Raw genomic sequence first — 22500 nt, forward strand, 5'->3', positions numbered from 1 at the left:
ACATACTTGATGCCCACAGCGGCGAAAGTGTGCAGCGGGATGGGCAGCGAGAGGAGGTACAGCTTGCCGCGGGATGGTGTGTAGGCAAGGGGCAGCGCCACACACAGCAGCACACGGGCGGGCAGGGGCGGGGAGCTGAAGGACAGGGCCGCCAAGTCACTGGGCGGGTCAAGGGCCAGCACGGGGGCCCGGGAGGCAGAGGCCCAGGCTGCAGTGGAGGCCAGCCAGGCCTGGCCGCCTCCGCCCTCCCCTGCCCGGCCCAAGTGGTCCAGACGTGCATCCACGATGAGGTCCAGGGTGGATGGCAGCTTGCGAGGGTCGGCCACGGTGCGGCCCGTCAGGCCATACAGCTGGAGCTCATGGGTCAGAAGCAGGGGGGTGGGGGGCGAGGAGGCACTGGGCGGGGTCACCACCAGGGTCTGCACGCCCTGGCTCTCCAGCTGCCGTGCCGTGTTCACTCCAGCCGCGCCCTGCAGGTGGCTGCCACACAACAGCACCACCACCGGCGGCTGCTGCTGGTTGCTGCCTGGGTCCAGCCTGCGGCACACCACAACACACTTAATGATGATATTTCTACTGATGCTGCTGGCACTGGCACCGGCACTGGTATTGCTTCTAACACTACTGCTGCTACAACTTACTATTATTGCTACTGCCCCTGCTTTTAAAGTAATATAAACCTTCTACAGATGGTTGTGCTACTACAGTACTGTTACTACTATTATATACTGCTGCTACTATTACTACTACTATTCATACTATTACACTTGACCCTCAATTTAATGAACCTTGATTTAATAAAGTTTAGATTTAACAGACTCCATCTAATACCAGAGGAGCAGGGAGGATCACTCAAAAATCCACTTCCTAAAAAGCATATCCACTAGGCGGCTACATGCTGGTGCGGCATTCCCGCCAGCCATGCATGACTTGCAGCATACATCTATCATGTACTGGACCAGCACCCTGTTGTACTACACCCGTCCCCCTTTGTTCGTGGGGGTTAGGGGACACAGCCTCCCGCTAACAGCGAACTTCCATGAATGTTTGATCCCACAAATGGCGCTGTACCCATAAAAAAACATTGAGAGCAATTTTACACATAGTGTAAACCTATTAAAGCATATCTAGCTATGACCTGAAAGCAGCATCCTTATTTGAATAACTCAAACTTGAGAAATTTTGGGAAAATAAAAAAAAAGGATGATGGCAGCCATCTTGAAAATTACATTTTGGCCAATATGGTGGGCAATGTGTGTTCCTTGAAACACATTGTTTATTATTTAGTATTATTACTACTATTATCATTACCTGTGGCTGCACCCACTGATGGACATGATCACCTCCGTGGCCGCACGGCCTATCATCTCCAGCTGCCGGGAGTTGGTGAGGCCGTGCTGGTTGGCCGTAGACAGCAGGGCCGCACGGAGCTCACTGGTTACTGACGGAACCAACACGCCGCTGTCTGGAGGGTGGCAGGAAGGGTTAATGACACTGTGCTGTTTTGCTTCATGACATTCTATTAAAGGACAGGTTTGTAGACAAGATGAGATGACAGGTTGTGGTGCTGTCTGGGACACACACACACACACACACACACACACACACGGACGTACCATTGGCGTAGATCACCTCGGCAGCGCCTGAGGTGGGAACAATAATCTTGCGCTCAGGAGGAGGTTTGGACGGCAGGACATTTTCATCATAGCGGTAGTTTTCCCGCACCGTCTGCCGCACCACATCAGGCTTGTGGCTCTGGATCTCCTCGTACACCGCCTGGGGGAGGTGCGGAGAAGGAGAGGTGAAAGTAAAAAAGGTACAGAAATGAGCATTTATGTTACTCTAGGCTGGGTTGGGTTAGATTACTTATAAAATGACTAGGGAGGGTAAGGGGAAGGAGAGGCGTGACGGTAGGAAAAGGAACAGAGGTGGGCATTATATTCCTCTAGGTTGGGTTAGGTTACTTGTAAAATGACTGGGGAGGCGTGGATACAGGCCCTGATTAAGCTTGCATCGGGCCCTATGCCACCCAGTTTGCCCCCCTGAATAAATAAGGCAAGATCTGAACAATTTCATATTTTATTGAAACATCAGAATGAATTAATGATACAATATATTTAATACAGATTGTCATCTTTATTTTCTTTATATTCTGTATTAGCATCATACATACCATACTTATGTACATAGTTAACTATAGCAGCTACACCAATGCCTGTTTTCTTGATTTCTCTTGTGAAAACCATTCAATTATGGTTTCAAATGTCATTGAGGAGGTGACATCATTTTCAATTGACATAACAGACGAAGCATTCAATCGTTTTTGAGTCATTGTTGAACGAAATCTGTTTTTGATCAAAGACAGTTTGGAAAATGAACGTTCACTTTCGCAGACTGTGACTGGTAATGTTAAGAACAATCGCAGAGCAGTTGAAACATTGGTAGATGTTGACTCTACAACTGGATTCTTCCTGAAGTATTTTAACAGGACATGAGGATCACGATCCAACTTCAAATGGGTTACAAATTCTGAGGATGTTACAAATTCATCCTCGCAGTGAAGTTCCAAGTCATTGATGTATTTCTTCACCAAGCTGGATACATCATGCAACTCTCAGCTGTGCAGTATCATTCTCCTTCAATGACTTGATAAAGGCAAAGTCGTCAGATATCTTGTGATAAGCCTGGCGACGTTGAGCTAAACTTGCATGTAACTTGTCAATGATGAAAACAAAACTTTGTACAGGAAATTTTTGTGCATCTTGAAGATCTGCATCAGGTTCAGCAGAATCATCAGCTTGACGCCGCCGTCTTCTCTTCCGTACCTTTTCCGATACATATACTTGCTGAACATTTTCAATGAGATTTTTTGCATCATTCTCCAGTTCATCAAATTGACCACGATGCTCAGCAACAAAACTTTCAAGTGATAGAAACAATGATACAGCCATGTTGATATCAATATCTGAAAGCGCTGGAGGATCTTGTTCCACAGAACACACATAAATGCATTTTCAAGAAGGCACATTTTCTCTGCAAGAACTGATGCAGCAAGTCGAGCATCTCCTTTTAGTTCCTCATTGTCTGCAATTTCATTTAACATGCCATAGATGCTAGAATAGTTTAAGTGCAGAGCTTTCACTGATTCAGAATGGAAATGCCAACGTGTGGAAGATAATGTTTTTAGGGTTAGAATTCTACTATTTTCATTAGGTGACAATCCCTTTGTTAGTAAATTCCAGCAATTTGTTGATCCAACTGAATATGCATATAATTCCTGCACAAGTTCAAAGAAATTCCAACCACTGTTGACTTGTGTTGCTAACACAAACAAGTTTTTGCTATTTTGTTTTATCTATTTATTTATTTTTTTATTTTTTTATTTTATTTTATTATTTTTTTTTATTTATTTATTTATTTTTTTTAATCACTAGTCCAACGAAGCATACTGATCTCCCTGAGGCTACAGGCATTTCCGGGATTTCCATTATGTGGGGGCCCAATTATGGGTCGGGTCTATCAGGTTTTGTGGGCCCCTCAGTGCTGGGAGCCCTACGCCATGGCGTATAGGATAATCCGGCCCTGCATGGAGAGGAAGTGATATAAAGCTAAAAGGCTCTGAGGTGGGCATGTATGTTAGTCAAGTTAGGGTAGGTTAGGTTAAGTTGGGTAACTCATTTACTGGCCCAGGTGAGGAAGACATGTGAAGGTGAAAAAGATTAGGCTAGATTACTAATAATTACTGTGTGTGTATGAGTGTGTGAAAATAATAATAATGATAATACAACTACTACTAATACCACTACAAGTACTACTAATAATAATACTAATACTATGACTACTATTGCTATGACTAATACTACAATTACTTCTACAACTACTACTACTACTACTATTATTACCACTACTACTACAACTACCACCATCCAGCCTCACCTGCTTGTCAAAGAGCGCCAGGTTGCTCTCAAAGTCAAAGTCCGTGGCCATCATATCGTCGTCTGAGATGCCGAAGGTTGCCTCATTGCGCGCCCTCCGCTGCCGCTCCTTCTTGCCCGCCGTCCTGGCTGGGTCAAACCGCCGCGGGGAGCTGTAGTCAGGGGCAGCTGCCGGGGCCTGGGACACCCGCTGCCACTCCCCACTGGTATCTCTGGGTGTGGGAGGTTCATGTACTGACTGGCAGGAACTCAACCAAATTCTCATGCTATACAAGACCCTACTATAGGATCCGACGAGGATATATTAGCACATTCATATCTACAGGGAAAGAAATTTACAAGCAATGGAAACAGATAGTCATTGAAGAGCTTGTTTGCCCATTGCTACACTCACTGAAGACTCCGGACAAGGATATATTACCACGTTCATATCTATAGGGAAAGAAATTTACAAGCAATGGAAACAGATAGTCATTGAAGAGCTTGTTTGCCCATTGCTACACTCACTGAAGACTCTGGACAAGAATATATTAGCACATTCATGTCTATAGGGAAAGAAATTTACGAGCAATGGAAAGAGATAGTCAACTAGGAGCTTGTCTGCCTGTTACCACACTCACTGTACAAGGACAACAATATATTATCACATTCAAATCAAAAGGGAAAGAAATTTACGAGCAATGAAAACTGATGGTCAATGAAGGGCTTGTCTGCCTGTTCACTTACTTGGGGAGCGTGTGGTGGTGTGACCCATGAGCGAGCGTTTCCCCAACTGAGGTACGGGGCTTCCTCCTGATCTGCCCCGCCTCCCCCCCGGCCCCCGTCCCATACCCAGCAACAGCCGCCTCTCCATGCCCTGCCTGGGGGAATTGTAGCTGTGCCTTGGGGGCCCGCTGTGTGGTGTACTGTTGCTGTGGATGTGACGTCGGTGGCAGCTGTGTCTGTTTCTGCGGCGTCTGGTTGTGGTGGTTAGCTTGAGCATGTGAGGGGTATGTGAGCAAGGCCTGGGGTGTGTGGCCATGGGGTGTTGCTCCTGAGGGGACTGAGGCAGGCTGTGGTGTGGGTCTGGTGGTGGTGGCAGTGGTGGGCTCTACGTCGCCCTTCTTCGGGTGTGACAGTATCTTGAGCTCCACCACGTCACCGGCACTGAGGAAAAAGAGGATGGTGTCTAGGGTTCTCAAGGTTGCTGGTTTCAATCCTGTTTGGGCTAATCCTGAGGAGGTTCTGCAGGAAATGTTTGTAGGTCATAACTTGCAGGTTTTATACAACATGCAAACTTTTCTTTAACCCGGTAACAGCGACGGGCCAAATTTGTGGTTTTACCGTGTAGCAGCGACGGGCAAAATTTGTGCCATGATATAAACCCCCCAAAAAAGATGATACATAATCTGATCACAAATGCTTTGATATATATTATGAAATGGTTTGTGTGAGGGGTGATTTTTTCTCATTTTTCTGACTTAGAGGGACCATTAAGAAACATGATCCCTGCTGCTACCAGGTTAATTTCATAGTGCTGGGAGTTTTGGAGAGATTAGAGGTAGAAGGAAGGAGACCAGTTGGTAGACCTAGGAAAACATGGAGGTGTATACAGGAAGACTTGGCATTGATGGGATTGGATGAGCATCAGACAGAAGACAGAGTAGAACGAAGGAGAGCCATAAAGCATCCAACTGCTCAGGAAGAGTGAAATTGTACGTTAAATGAAATGGTGATGATGATGATTGTAATGTAAGAAGTAGAAAAAGAAGAAGTAGAAGAAGAAGAGTGCATAGTGAAATATCTAAATGTAAAAGAACTACCATGGAAATGAAAACAAAAACACAGACAGAAAGCACCGACTTACTTGATGGTGACCTCAGACAGTGGCGCCGGCCGGCCATTGTGGATGACCTGGGTGAGAGTGAGTGTCTGCCGCTGGGTGCTGACGGCCACCACCCGGCCCTGGTACCACCCTAGGCCCCCTCGCACCTCCACGGACACTTGACAGCCCACGTATTCAGTCATGACACAATCTCACCTGCAGACATTTTGGTGATGAGTGTTTCTACAGACAACAAGGGAAGTGTCTATGTGAAAATGGTGAGGAAGAAGAAAGTAAAATGAGAATGAAAGAAGGGAAATCAAGCAGAGTTGAAAGGAGAGGCAAAGACAAAGTGATGAAAGAAGGTTATAATGAGTGTTTCCGCAGACAATGAAGGAACTGTCTATGTGAAGATGGGGATAAAGAATGAAGCAATGAGAATTAAAGAAGGGAAATCAAGCAGAGTGGAAAGGAGATGTGATGAAAGAAGGTGATGATTAGTGTTTCCGCAGACAATGAAGGAACTGTCTATGTGAAGATGGGGATAAAGAATGAAGCAATGAGAATTAAAGAAGGGAAATCAAGCAGAGAGGAAAGAAGAGACACAGAGAAAATGAGGAAAGAAAGAGACAGGATGGAGAGAGAAAAGCAAGGAGAGTATGGAAATAGAAGAAGGAAAAGACTGAATATGAAAAAAGAGAAAAGGTATATATGGGACACAAGAACTGGCCAAGAAATGAGGTGAGAGAAGCAGGGAAGGGAAGAGGAGAAAATGAGTAAAGGAAGGGAGACAGAATGGAGAGAGAAAAGAAAAGAGAGGAAATGAGGTGGGAGGAGAAGAGACAAGATATGAAAAAAAACAGAGAAAATGTATAAATCGGATAAAAGAAATACCCAAGAGATGAAGAGAGGAAAACAGGGAAGGTACAAGGAATCTGAATCAGCTATTTGGGGTACCAGTTTACGTGATAAGCTGTGGGTGATGCCTGCAAGAAAATTTAAAGCATCAATCATATATGTTCACCTCAGGCTCCATCATACCCTGGACACTGGGGCTGATGGATCATATTTTACTGACAGAAACAACCAGAATTTTTATTTCCTCTTCACTTCCTTGACAAAGGAGTGACTTCACTTAGCTAAGAAGAAGTAGAAGTATAAGAAGAAGAAGAAATAGAAGAAGAAGAAGAAGTAGAAGAAGAAGAAGAAATAAAGGTAAAAGAAGAAGAAGTAGAATAATAATAAGAAGAAGTAGAACAAGTAGAAAAAGAAGAAGAAGAAGATGAAGTAGAGATAAAAGAAGAAAAAGAAGAAGAAGTAGAAGTACATATAAGAAGTAGAAGTAAAAGAAGATGAAGTAGAGATAAAAGAAGAAGAGGTAGAAGAAAAAGAAGAAGTAGAGATAAAAGAAGAAGATGAAGTAGAGGTAAAAGAAGAAGAAGAAGATGAAGTAGAGGTAAAAGAAGAAGATGAAGTAGAGGTAAAAGAAGAAGTAGAAGATGAAGTAGAGGTAAAAGAAGAAGAAGAAGATGAAGTAGAGGTAAAAGAAGAAGAAGAAGATGAAGTAGAGGTAAAAGAAGAAGTAGAAGATGAAGTAGAGGTAAAAGAAGAAGTAGAATAATAATAATAATAATAATAATAATAATAATAAGTAGAAGAAGAAGAAGAAGAAGTAGTAGAAGAAGTAGAAGTAAAAGAAGAAGAAGAAGAAGAAGAGGAAGAAGAAGTAAAAGAAGAAAAAGAAGAAGAAGAAGAAGAAGTAGTAGTATAAGAAGTAGAAGTAAAAGAAGAAGAAGAAGAAGTAAAAGAAGAAAAAGAAGAAGTCTAAGAAAAAGAAGAAGAAGTATAAGAAGTAGAAGTAAAAGAAGAAGAAGAAGAAGTATATACAAGAAGTAAAAGGGTAATTCTTACTAATAAGTCCAGGTCCCATGCAATAACGAAACCTTGCATATTATGTAGGACACACTGTGGCCTTGTCATATGTCTAAAAATCTTTTGGGGGATGAGTCTGATATGGCTGTAATAGCTCCGAGAATGTGATGTGCTGCGTTGGGTGGCTTCGATTTTCTAAGTCCATTGTTATGGTTACACTCAGGGCTCCATAGACAGACTGAGCCTCATAGCTGCCTTGCAGTGCACCATACAAACTAGTTCCTAAGCCAGTAAACCTGGGTTTGGGGTGTGAGAAGGCAAACTGACTTAAATGTGCCACCAAAATTTCCCTAAAACCGGGAAAAATCCCTAGTCCTGAAACTTTCAGGAAAGTTTCCTAAACGTATTGTCTTTTAATCCACTATATTCGAACATCGAGCATTACATGTGACACGAGCGTGTCACATGTAATGCGATTAATTGCTGCCTCGTGGGCGCATCAAGCTGAGACAAGCATGTGCCTCCAATATTGCCCCAACGAGAATAATAACCTTTCCAAGGTCTCACATATTGTTGTACTTCTTTAGTTTTACGGGCGCATCATACATGTGGGGGGGGTTAGGTTATGTAAAGTTCAGTTACAGAAGTTTGAATACGCTCCACCACCCAAAAAAAAAAAGATTTCACGGCTAGGTTAGGTTAGGTTATGTAAAGTTCGGATACAGTAGTTTAAATACACTCACCAAACAACAACAACAACAAAAATTTACGGCACATAATACATGTTGGGGGGGGGTTCCCCCCCCAGCTAGGTTAGGTTAGGTAAAGTTCGGTTACAGTAGATAAAATACACTCACCAAACAAAAATAAAAAGATTTTACGGCGCATCATACATGTGGGGGGGTCCCACAGGGGGGCGAAGCCCCGTTAGCTGTTAGGTTATAAAGTTAGTGACTTTCCTTACTTCCAAGACTAGGGAATTTTCATAAATTTAGGGATTTTTCTTGGGAAATTTTGGAAGCCCATTTTTCAGGGATTTTGCCTTCCCCCCCAAAACCCCGGTTCCCCACAGGTCTCCAGGCTTGTGTTTTGGGGGTAGGGGGGCTGGAGTGGCGGAGGGGGAGGCGTACTTCTTGTAAAGAATTACCAGTAAAAGTAAAAGAAGAAAAAGAAGAAGTAGAGGTAAAAGAAGAAGTATAAAAAGAAGATCGTGGGGGAAGGTGCAGGAGAAAGCTAATGCTGGCCCTCCGTAGACCAACCCGGGAAACAGTTTTTTTGCAGCTGGAATTATAATTACCGCGTCTCCCTGCAAGGCGGAGAGGTGTGGGCGGTGGAGGCGGGAGGGTGGAAGCGGCAGTGGAGGACCTGGTGGTGGAAAAGGAAAGGAGTGGAGGCAAGCTTTCTTGTTTACAGGCGTGCTTGGTCTTGGTCTGGACACCTGTAGCGCCTCGAACAGTCCCCTTCTTCTACTTGTACTCCTTTTTCTTCTTCTGATGATGATGATGATGATTCTTCTTCTTCTTCTTCTTCTTCTTCTTCTTCTTCAGTAGCTTCTTCTACTTCTACTTCCCTTACTAAAGATGACATATGGACCAAATAGATAAAAGAAAAATGAACTATAATATCACTGACTATATTCAACCATTCACACAGTCCTACAGTCATTCTGCTTCCATTCTTCTATAGCTAACGGGAAGCATACGTCCGGGGGTGCGTCGCTTCACTCACCCGCCAGACAATCCACAGTTTTTTTTAAGTAGTAAAGGAAGCAGCTCAAGGGCAAAAAAAAATATATATATATAATGAGAAAAAAAACCGCCTTGCCCCACCATGGATTACGTGGGCGTCCCTTGGTCTCCTAGTGCCACATGCCTATATAGACGGAGTTTCAGCGATGGTACTTTAGCGCGGGGTCTACAGCACAATTTGTGGTCTAAAAGCCACATATATGATGACCAGACCTGTCTCCCGATACCTCATTTGATGCTGTATGTACCTAAAGATAATAATGATAACAACATTAGCGTCGACAGTTTTAATATCCTGGATGGCGCGGTGACTCCTTCCTTCCGCATCGTGGGAAATCATTTTGCAATTATTATTATTTTTTTCTTCTGCAGGTTCCTCCCTTCCTCCTAAAATATTTTCCCATCAAACTTTTTCCTTCACGATGTTCCTTTACGCGATTATAAAGAGCAAACCCAACTGTACCTGAGAGCTCCTGAACTGAGTGTAGCCTAATAAGTCACCGCGTAGCCTAATTGCGGTTGCATTTTTACGAGAAAATAATCTTGTGGATAATGGTAAATCATTGTTCGGCAGTGTAAGGTTCCTGTAGGTGAAGTATTTGGCCATGGCTGAATGGTAAATAGATATTCTGGTCAGCGGTGCCAGATTGTCATACTCGGAACATTGTACCTATAAATTGTTTCCAGACCCCATAACTGCCTTCTTCATGCATCTTAATAACTAGATTCATTTATAGTTATAAGTGAAATGGTTAATCATCGGTGTTTTTTTGCAATGGTTACGGGTCAGAAATTGGGAAATGCGATATGGTGAGAACGACAATCTTGCACCGCTGATTCTGGTTGGCCGCTCGCTGCAGTATAAATTAATGGTGTGTGTAAAAATACGTACGTGTGAATAGCCTGGATCTAAAATTGGCGCCGCTTCCTTATCGTGTTTGTCATCCGGTGCGCACAAAAACTGCTTGCTAGATATATACGTCACACCTCCTTATATGGACTTGCCGGGAGCGGAAGTCCATAAGAAGTCAGCAGTTACATATGCGCAAATTTTGTTTCGAACAGGGACCGTCTGTTCCAAAACTAGCCAAAGCAGTCAAGTCCTTTATATTCATGACAAAGTTTGCAGTGGTGGTGGTGGTGGTGGTTATGGTGGTGGTGATGATGGTCATGATGGCGGTGGTGGTGGTGGTGATAATGGTGGTGGTGGACGTGATATATTCGAGTCGACAGGATACGGATATGGGAGAGAGAGAGAGAGAGAGAGACAATATACATATATAATACCAATAAAAAAAATATATATATATATATATATATATATATATATATATATATATATATATATATATATATATATATATGGCGTTTTTCAGCAAGCCACAAGGCCCCTCAGATCCCCTGACTTTTGAATCCGTTTCCGCCCCCCCTTCTCTCTCTCTCTCTCTCTCTCTCTCTCTCTCTCTCTCTCTCTCTCTCTCTCTCTCTTATCCGTATCCTGTTGGCTATATATAGAATATATGATCACGTCCACCACGTGGACGGCTGGCTGAACAGATACCAAGACGGCCCCGCGTTCAGGAGGATGAGAGTTCAATCCCCGCCCGATGCCACCAAGCTGGGATTTTTCAGCCGCCGGCGAGTGGCTTAAAACTACCCACATGCTTTCCAGAAGGCCACCTATCAACTTGGACTCTAGATTCTAGGATTAAAGATGAGCTCCGGGAGGGCAGCATGAGCCAATGCAAGATGGCGCCACTATAAACACTCGCCTGCGCCAGAACGGGCTGGGCCGACCATCAGGACCCACCATCACGATCCACCGGGAAGAAGCCTACCGGCGCAATAGGCCAAGACGTAAAAAAAAAAAAATAAATAAATAAATAAAAAATAACATCACCACTATCACCATCATCATCCCCACCACCATTACCACCATCATCATCATCCCCACCACCATCACCACCACCACCACCACCATCATCATCACCATCATCATCCCTACCACCACCATCACCATCATCATCTCCACCACCACCATCACCACCACCACCACTAACATCATCATCCCCACCATCATCACCACCAACACCACAATCATTACCATCATCATTCCCACCGCCACCACCATCACCACCACCACCACTAACATCATCATCCCCACCATCATCACCACCAACACCACAATCATTACCATCATCATTCCCACCGCCACCACCATCACCACCACCACCACTAACATCATCATCCCCACCATCATCACCACCAACACCACAATCATTACCATCATCATTCCCACCGCCACCACCATCACCACCACCACCACCACAATCATTACCATCATCATCCCCACCACCATCATTACCATCATCATCCCCACCACCACCATCATCATTACCATCATCATTCCCACCACCATCATTACCATCATCATCCCCACCACCACCATCATCATTACCATCATCATTCCCACCGCCACCACCATCACCACCACCACCACCACAATCATTACCATCATCATCCCCACCACCATCATTACCATCATCATCCCCACCACCACCACAATCATTACCATCATCATTCCCACCACCATCATTACCATCATCATCCCCACCACCACCATCATCATAACCATCATCATCACCATCACCACCATCACCACCACCACCATCATCATTACCATCATCATCCCCACCACCACCATTACCATCATCATCCCCACCACCACCATCATCATCCCCACCACCATCACCACCACCACCACAACCACCACCACCATCATTACCATCATCATTCCCACCATCACCACCACCACCATTACCATCATCATCCCCACCACCACCACCACCATCATTACCATCATCATCACCACCACCACCATCATTACCATCATCATCCCCACCACCACCACCATCATTACCATCATCATCACCACCACCACCATCACCACCACCACCATCATCATTACCATCATCATCCCCACCACCACCATTACCATCATCATCCCCACCACCACCACCATCATTACCAGCATCATCACCACCACCACCATCACCACCACCACCATCATCAGTACCAGCAGCATCCCCACCCCCACCATCACCATCATCATCCCCACCACCACCATCACCACCACCACCATCATCATTACCATCATCATCCCCACCACCACCACCACCATCATCATCCCCACCACCACCATCATCATCCCCACCACCACCATCATCATCCCCACCACCACCATTACCATCATCATCCCCACCACCACCATCATCATCACCACCACCACCATCATCATCCCCACCACCACCATTACCATCATCATCCCCACCACCACCATTACCATCATCATCCCCACCACCACCAAAACCATCATCATCCCAACCACCACCATAACCACCACCACCACCACCACCACCATCAGCAGCACCACCAACACCATTACCATCATCATCCCCACCACCACCATTACCATCATCATCCCCACCACCACCACCACCATCATCATCCCCACCACCACCACCACCATCATCATCCCCACCTCCACAACCATCATCATCCCCACCACCACCATTACCATCATCATCCCCACCACCACCATTACCATCATCATCCCACCACCACCATTACCATCATCATCCCAACACCACCCTCCTCATCCCCACCACCACCATCATCATCCCCACCACCACCATCACCATCATCATCCCCACCACCACCACCACCATCATCATCCCTACCACCATCACCACCACCACCACCATCACCATCATCATCCCCACCACCACCATCACCACCACCATCACCATCATCATCCCCACCACCACCATCACCATCATCATCCCTACCACCATCACCACCACCATCACCACCACCACCATTAACATCATCATCCCCACCACCACCATTACCAGCATCATCCCCACCACCAGCATGACCATCATCATCCCCACCACCACCATCACCACCACCACCAACATCATCCCCAACACCACCATCATCATCATCCCCACCACCACCATCATCATCCCCACCACCACCATCACCACCACCACCACCATCATCACCACCACCACCAGAACCATCATCATCCCCACCACCACCATCATCATCCCCACCACCACCAGCAACACCACCAACACCACCATCATCAACCACCACCACCATCATCATCCACACCATCACCACCACCACCATCATCATTACCATCATCATCCCCACCACCACCACCATCACCACCACCACCATCATTACCATCATCATCCCCACCACCACCATCATCATCACCACCACCACCATCATCATCCCCACCACCACCATCATTACCATCATCATCCCCACCACCACCACCATCATCCCCACCACCACCATCATCATCCCCACCACCACCATCATCATCCCCACCACCACCATCATCATCCCCACCACCACCATCATCATCCCCACCACCACCATCATTACCATCATCATCCCCACCACCACCACCATCATCCCCACCACCACCATCATCATCCCCACCACCACCATCATCATCCCCACCATCACCATCATCATCCCCACCACCACCATCATCATCCCCACCACCACCATCATCATCCCCACCACCACCATCATCATTACCATCATCATTCCCACCACCATCATTACCATCAACATCCCCACCACCACCATCAACATAACCAACAACATACCCACCACCACCATCACCACCACCACCACCACAATCATTACCATCATCATCCCCACCACCATCATTACCATCATCATCCCCACCACCACCACAATCATTACCATCATCATTCCCACCACCATCATTACCATCATCATCCCCACCACCACCATCATCATTACCATCATCATCCCCATCACCACCATCACCACCACCACCATCATCATTACCATCATCATCCCCACCACCACCATTACCATCATCATCCCCACCACCACCATCATCATCCCCACCACCATCACCACCACCACCACAACCACCACCACCATCATTACCATCATCATTCCCACCATCACCACCACCACCATCACCATCATCATCCCCACCACAACCACCACCACCATCATTACCATCATCATCCCCACCACCACCACCATCATTACCATCATCATCCCCACCACCACCACCATCATTACCATCATCATCACCACCACCACCATCACCACCACCACCATCATCATTACCATCATCATCCCCACCACCACCATTACCATCATCATCCCCACCACCACCACCATCATTACCAGCATCATCACCACCACCACCATCACCACCACCACCATCATCATTACCATCATCATCCCCACCACCACCATTACCATCATCATCACCACCACCACCATCACCACCACCACCATCATCATTACCATCATCATCCCCACCACCACCACCACCATCATCATCCCCACCACCACCATCATCATCCCCACCACCACCATCATCATCCCCACCACCACCATTACCATCATCATCCCCACCACCACCATCATCATCCCCACCACCACCATTACCATCATCATCACCACCACCACCATTACCATCATCATCCCCACCACCACCATTACCATCATCATCCCCACCACCACCATTACCATCATCATCCCCACCACCACCATTACCATCATCATCCCCACCACCACCACCACCATCATCATCCCCACCACCACCATTACCATCATCATCCCCACCACCACCACCACCATCATCATCCCCACCACCACCACCACCATCATCATCCCCACCACCACCACCATCATCATCCCCACCACCACCATTACCATCATCATCCCCACCACCACCACAATCATTACCATCATCATTCCCACCACCATCATTACCATCATCATCCCCACCACCACCATTACCATCATCATCCCCACCACCACCATCATCATCCCCACCACCACCATCATCATCCCCACCACCACCATCACCATCATCATCCCCACCACCACCACCACCATCATCATCCCCACCACCACCACCACCATCATCATCCCCACCACCACCACCACCATCATCATCCCCACCACCACCACCACCATCATCATCCCCACCACCACCATCATCATCACCACCACCACCATCATCATCCCCACCACCACCATTACCATCATCATCCCCACCACCACCATCATCATCCCCACCACCACCATCAACACCACCATCACCATCATCATCCCCACCACCACCATTACCAGCATCATCCCCACCACCACCATCATCATCCCCACCACCACCATCACCACCACCACCATCATCATCCCCACCACCACCATTACCATCATCATCCCCACCACCACCATCATCATCCCCACCACCACCATCATCATCACCACCACCACCATCATCATCCCCACCACCACCATCATCATCCCCACCACCACCATCACCACCACCACCATCATTACCATCATCATCCCCACCACCACCATCATCATCCCCACCACCACCATCATTACCATCATCATCCCCACCACCATCATCATCCCCACCACCACCATCATCATCCCCACCACCACCATCATTACCATCATCATCCCCACCACCACCACCATCATCCCCACCACCACCATCATCATCCCCACCAACACCATCATCATCCCCACCACCACCATCATCATCCCCACCACCACCATCATCATCCCCACCACCACCATCATTACCATCATCATCCCCACCACCACCACCATCATCCCCACCACCACCATCATCATCCCCACCACCACCATCATCATCCCCACCATCACCATCATCATCCCCACCACCAACATCATCATCCCCACCACCATCATGATCCCCACCACCACCATCATCATCCCCACCACCACCATCATCATCCCCACCACCACCATCATCATCCCCACCACCACCATCATTACCATCATCATCCCCACCACCACCATCATCATCCCCACCACCACCATCATCATCCCCACCACCACCATCATCATCCCCACCATCACCACCACCACCATCATTACCATCATCATCCCCACCACCACCAGCAGCATCCCCACCATCACCACCACCACCATCATTACCATCATCATCCCCACCACCACCATCATCATCACCACCATCACCACCACCACCAACAGGACCATCATCATCCCCACCACCACCACCACCATCACCACCACCACCCTCATGACCAGCATCAGCACCACCACCACCAACATCATCCCCACCACCATCACCACCACCACCACCACCACCACCACCATCATCATTACCATCATCATTCCCACCATCACCACCACCACCATTACCATCATCATCCCCACCACCACCACCACCATTACCATCATCATCCCCACCACCACCACCATCATTACCATCATCATCCCCACCACCACCACCATCATTACCATCATCATCCCCACCACCACCACCATCATTACCATCATCATCCCCACCACCACCACCATCATTACCATCATCATCCCCACCACCACCACCATCATTACCATCATCATCCCCACCACCACCACCATCATTACCATCATCATCCCCACCACCACCACCACCATTACCATCATCATCCCCACCACCACCACCATCATTACCATCATCATCACCACCACCACCACCATCATTACCATCATCACCACCACCACCACCACCATCATTACCATCATCATCCCCACCACCACCACCATCATTACCATCATCATCCCCACCACCACCACCATCATTACCATCATCATCCCCACCATCACCACCATCATTACCATCATCATCACCACCACCACCACCATCATTACCATCATCATCCCCACCACCACCACCATCATTACCATCATCATCCCCACCACCACCACCATCATTACCATCATCATCACCACCACCACCACCATCATTACCATCATCATCCCCACCACCACCACCATCATTACCATCATCATCCCCACCACCACCACCACCACCACCACCATCATTACCATCATCATCACCACCACCACCATCATTACCATCATCATCCCCACCACCACCACCATCATTACCATCATCATCACCACCACCACCACCATCACCACCACCATCATTACCATCATCATCCCCACCACCACCACCATCATTACCATCATCATCCCCACCACCACCACCATCATTACCATCATCATCACCACCACCACCACCATCATTACCATCATCACCACCACCACCACCACCATCATTACCATCATCATCCCCACCACCACCACCATTATCATCACCACCACCACCACCATCACCACCACCACCATTACCATCATCACCACCACCACCACCACCATCATTACCATCATCATCCCCACCACCACCACCATCATCATCACCACCACCACCATCACCACCACCACCACCACCATCATCATCCCCACCACCACCACCACCACCATCACCACCATCATCACCACCACCACCACCTCAAGAAGCAAAACCCATATATACACAGAAAGGATTTGTTTTATTGTTTATTCTTACCATGTATACAGAGTGATGCTAGGCTATACCTCGAATTTTCCTAGTTAATTATTGGCATCTATATATACTTTTTTTTTTTCTTTTTAGAGTTATACAGTTTTATTTTATTATATAGATCATCACCATTCTCTTTGTTTTATGCTTGTTCTTTTTTTTCTTGTTCTATACTTCTTCTTCTTTTTCTTCTTCTTCTTCTTCTTTTCCTTCTCCTTCGTCAACTTTTTTTCTTCTTTTTTTCCTTCTTTTCTTCTCCTTCGTCAACGTTTTTTTTCTTCTTCTTCTTCTCCTTCTTCTCTCTTTCTTGTTCTTCTTCTTCGTATCTTCGTTATCACTATCATCATCATCATCATCTTACGTATTTAAAGAACTATAACATAAATCACTTTCATAATTAAGAGCAAATCAGAACAAGATAAATCATTTCTTAAAATTAATTTATTTTTCCCCACTGAACAAAGCTTCGCACAAAATCCAGTCATTTGATTTACTTATTTTTTGTTTACTTCTGTCAAGCGGAAATCACATTATCAATCAAGTTTGGTTATCATATATATAAAGCATTTGGACTTCCTTATAACTCAATGCAGACTTCAAAAGTACAATAATGATACGGATATGCGCACTGAGACCACGAGCAGTTGTACCGTGTGGCCCTAACTTTAGGCTGGGATTACGTTAGATAGGATTTGCTAGAAGTAACGTAGCCAGTTAATATTACGGTTAGACACATCTATGCTACTCTGAGCAAACCTAGGCCGAATTTCTCTCCACCTTGTGCTCTGAGGAGGTAATATTAACTGGCTACGTTACTTCTAGCAAATCAATATTACGGTTAGACACATCTATGCTACTCTGAGCAAATCTAGGCCGACTTTCTCTCCACCTTGTGCTCTGAGGAGGGTTAAGCAAAGCACCATTCCTAAAGTAACATTAACATCTAAGGGCCAGTTCGACAGTCCAACCCAGCCATTGTAAGCGCCCAAACCAAACTATATTTTCCACAATGATCCGTTATTTCTACTCAATACCAGATACTAGAGAGATTTCCCGGGTGCTCTCCAAAAATGTACTCCTTTTTTATATCAACGCCAAACACTAGACAAGGAATTTTCGTGGTGTTTCGTGTTTGGTTGGGGAGCTTACAAACTTGATGTAGTGGACTGTAAAACTGGCCTGAAGGTAAGTTACAAGAGGTTTCACTTCACAAAAACAACATACATCTCTCCACAAATCCCCCAAAATACACCCTCCCATCACCACACAGACACAACACACATATCTCTCCAAAATCCCTCAACACACACCCTCTCACCACACACAAACACAACACATATTCTCCCAAAATTCTCCAACACACACTATCGGTGACTATCCCATTACCACAATCTCCACACCCTAACTCCTCACACCAACACCTCCCCCGTGACCCCGGCAGCCGACCTTACCTCTCCACTCTCTGACCAGAAGTAACGCTCCTGGATTACTCTGGGTCTGATCTGGTTCCCCTACGCCCCACTCCCTCCGATCTCCTCAGTGACTTGACAGAAAATTCTTTCCTACTCACATACCTCACCGTGACTTATTTTCTCTCTTACACCTAGTCCTTAACACTAAAATTAACTCATATTAATATAGCATGGGGAAGTGGCGCAGATATATAGCAATATATAACAATCCTCACCACCACGTACCAGTGTCATCTGTTCATTCTAACTAGGCAAATAAGCTCCTCCCCCTTCCCTGTCAAGTGTATACCACGGGCTGATCCACAAGCAAGCCACGCCCCCTTTCTCGCTGTGGCTGCATGTGATTGGTGAATGCTGGGAAAGGTTGCAGCTCATTGGTGGGTGTTGGGCTCGAGTGGGCGGGGCTTATGTATGGGGCTAGAGTGAACAGAATGTGAATGCCTACCACCACCTCTACCACTATTAACACTACCTCTACCATCATCACCACCACCACCTCTACCACCTTCACCACCGTCATCATCATTTCTGGAGGTGTGGGGACGGTGACGGCTGGGGGAAGCTGGCGCAGGCTGTCAAAGGGCTCGTACAGGCTTTTGACCACCTCCTCCCTCACGCAGGACGGTGCAGGACGGTCAAAGGGCTCGTACAGGCTGTTGACCACCTCCTCCCTCACGCAGGACGGTGCAGGGCGGTCAAAAGGCTCGTACAGGCTGTTGACCACCTCCTCCCTCACGCAGGACTGTGCACGGCGGTCAAAGGGCTCGTACAGGCTGTTGACCACCTCCTCCCTCACGCAGGACGGTGCAGGGCGGTCAAAGGGCTCGTACAGGCTGTTGACCACCTCCTCACGCAGCCCGGTGCAGGGCGGTCAAAGGGCTCGTACAGGCTGTTGACCACCTCCTCCGTCACGCAGGACGGTGCAGGGCGGTCAAAGGGCTCGTACAGGCTGTTGACCACCTCTTCCGTCACGCAGGACGGTGCAGGACGGTCAAAGAGCTCGTACAGGCTGTTGACCACCTCCTCCGTCACGCAGGACGGTGCAGGACGGTCAAAGAGCTCGTACAGGCTGTTGACCACCTCCTCCCTCACGCAGGACGGTGCAGGGCGGTCAAAGGGCTCGTACAGGCTGTTGACCACCTCCTCCCTCACGCAGGACGGTGCAGGACGGTCAAAGGGCTCGTAAAGGTTGTTGACCACCTCCTCCGTCACGCAGGACGGTGCAGGTCGGTCAAAGGGCTCGTACAGGCTGTTGACCACCTCCTCCCTCACGCAGGACGGTGCAGGACGGTCAAAGGGCTCGTACAGGCTGTTGACCACCTCCTCCCTCACGCAGGACGGTGCAGGACGGTCAAAGGGCTCGTAGAGGCTGTTGACCACCTCCTCCCTCACGCAGGACGGTGCAGGACGGTCAAAGGGCTCGTACAGGCTGTTGACCACCTCCTCCCTCACGCAGGACGGTGCAGGACGGTCAAAGGGCTCGTACAGGCTGTTGACCACCTCCTCCGTCACGCAGGACGGTGCAGGACGGTCAAAGGGCTCGTACAGGCTGTTGACCACCTCCTCCGTCACGCCGGGCGCCGCTGGACTAGTTCGCTGCTGGTCTGCGTCTGTCGGAGGCATGGAATGACTGGCCTTTAGGCTTTAGGATTGCTGATGATGATAATGATAGGGAACTGTTGCTGCTACCATTCCTATTACTACTGCTGCTACTACTACTACTACAGTTACTACTATTACTACTACTACTACTACTACTACTACTACTATTACATTATCGTCATCATCCTCAATTACTATTCCACTGCATGATAACGGCCTTTCCCAACGTTTTCCAGCCCTCTGTCTGGCGTTAGAGCATTCAATCCTGCCTCGGCAAAGTCACGCTCTAATTGTCCTGACTTGTGCTGTTCCCGGGCCGCCACTGTGTTGCTTCGGTCCTCGGTCTGTTGGCAGCTCGACGTACTCATGCCGTCACCTGACCAACTACATTTTTACTCTTTTGCTCCATTTTTTACTCCTATTAATCATTCTTTCTCAATGCAGTACTGTTGCACCGACAGCCTGTTCTCTAATCCATGATGTATTCTCCCTGCCTCTCCGGGTAACTTCAGTATTAGTTTCTCTAGTCTTCTCTCTGCGCTTATCAGCTTTCTCTCGAAAAGTATTTAGTGAGGCGCAGTGTTTCTCTGTATGTTGGGACTGTGTGTGTGTGTGTGTGTGTGTGTGTAAGACACACACACACACACAAACTAAAAAGGTGGGTTAACACACAAACCTTCCGTCTTCTTCTAACGTCGCCGCCATCCCACATACCAGCACCACCACCACCACCGCCACCACATTCGCCACCACCAGCATGGCCATCACCACCCCCGCCAATACTTGTTGGGATGTGGGTGCCTTGGCAGGGAGGAGGCACGCCTGGTGTGGGTGTTTCAGCGGCAGGGGCTGTGAGGCTGGGGGTGTGAGGAGGCACGCCTGGTGTGGGTGTTTCAGCGGCAGGGGTTGTGGGGCTGGTGGTGTGAGGAGGCACGCCTGGTGTGGGTGGAGGGTTCGAGCAGGGCACCAGTGATGGCCGTATGTTATTATCAACACGGATTTTGTTGGCACAGTCCGTGAGGCTCCAGCGTGAGGCGCCGTGAGCCCTGACCTGGAGGCTCAGTACATTGCGGAAGGGGCCGCGGCGACACGCACTGTAACAACGGCCAACGTGCACGCCAAATACAAGTTCATCAGGGGTAACGCCGTCTCGGTAATTGGACTTATACACCACTGCATTCAACTGCCACCAGCTGTCGTAGCCTTGAAGACAAGTGTTATACAGCGAGAACCAGGCAACGACCACCTCATCAGCATCACCATCAGAAACCTTCCCCACGAGACTGACGCCCTGGAAGCCTGGCCGGGGCTGCACGAACAACGTCGTCAATATGCTTTCTGGGCCTCTATCTCGTACAGTGGTAATGTTGACCCCGGCTGTATCTTGAGCCGTGACGGTGATATTGGCGCGGCATTCCCAGTCCAGGGCGTGGCAGGGGGAGCCTCCGGGGCCAAACAGCAGCAGCAGCAGCAGCAGCAGGACCATTGGCGGGGCCCGTGACAGCAGCGGCAGCGGGAAGACGGTGAGCGAGGTGTTCTTGGTGTTCTTCATGACTCCGGGGAGGCTAGACTGTGTGTGTGTGACTGTGTGTAG

The 22500-nt window shown here is 47.8% G+C and overlaps 2 protein-coding genes across 2 annotated transcripts in view; both read right to left on the reverse strand.

Annotated features, from left to right (window-relative positions):
- Positions 1 to 9075, reverse strand: part of LOC127005633 (enhancer of mRNA-decapping protein 3-like) — a 9538-nt gene extending 463 nt beyond the window's left edge. The window contains exons 1-7 of the mRNA XM_050874623.1: positions 8909 to 9075; positions 5782 to 5955; positions 4662 to 5081; positions 3937 to 4147; positions 1617 to 1776; positions 1312 to 1465; positions 1 to 537 (exon numbers count right to left, since the gene is read on the reverse strand). The exon at positions 1 to 537 is cut by the window's left edge and continues 463 nt beyond it. Of these exons, the coding sequence (XP_050730580.1) occupies positions 1 to 537; positions 1312 to 1465; positions 1617 to 1776; positions 3937 to 4147; positions 4662 to 5081; positions 5782 to 5942 (1643 nt within the window). The 5' untranslated portion in view covers positions 5943 to 5955; positions 8909 to 9075. The remainder of the gene's footprint in view (positions 538 to 1311; positions 1466 to 1616; positions 1777 to 3936; positions 4148 to 4661; positions 5082 to 5781; positions 5956 to 8908) is intronic.
- A 10354-nt stretch (positions 9076 to 19429) lies between these two features.
- Positions 19430 to 22500, reverse strand: part of LOC127005340 (mucin-1-like) — a 4750-nt gene continuing 1679 nt past the window's right edge. Inside the window, exons 3-9 of the mRNA XM_050874107.1 lie at positions 20685 to 20914; positions 20505 to 20624; positions 20325 to 20444; positions 20205 to 20264; positions 20089 to 20148; positions 19810 to 20028; positions 19430 to 19435 (exon numbers count right to left, since the gene is read on the reverse strand). Coding sequence (XP_050730064.1) covers positions 19430 to 19435; positions 19810 to 20028; positions 20089 to 20148; positions 20205 to 20264; positions 20325 to 20444; positions 20505 to 20624; positions 20685 to 20914 — 815 coding nt within the window. The remainder of the gene's footprint in view (positions 19436 to 19809; positions 20029 to 20088; positions 20149 to 20204; positions 20265 to 20324; positions 20445 to 20504; positions 20625 to 20684; positions 20915 to 22500) is intronic.

Source organism: Eriocheir sinensis, chromosome 30 (assembly GCF_024679095.1).
Source record: "Eriocheir sinensis breed Jianghai 21 chromosome 30, ASM2467909v1, whole genome shotgun sequence".
NCBI lineage: Eukaryota > Metazoa > Arthropoda > Malacostraca > Decapoda > Varunidae > Eriocheir > Eriocheir sinensis.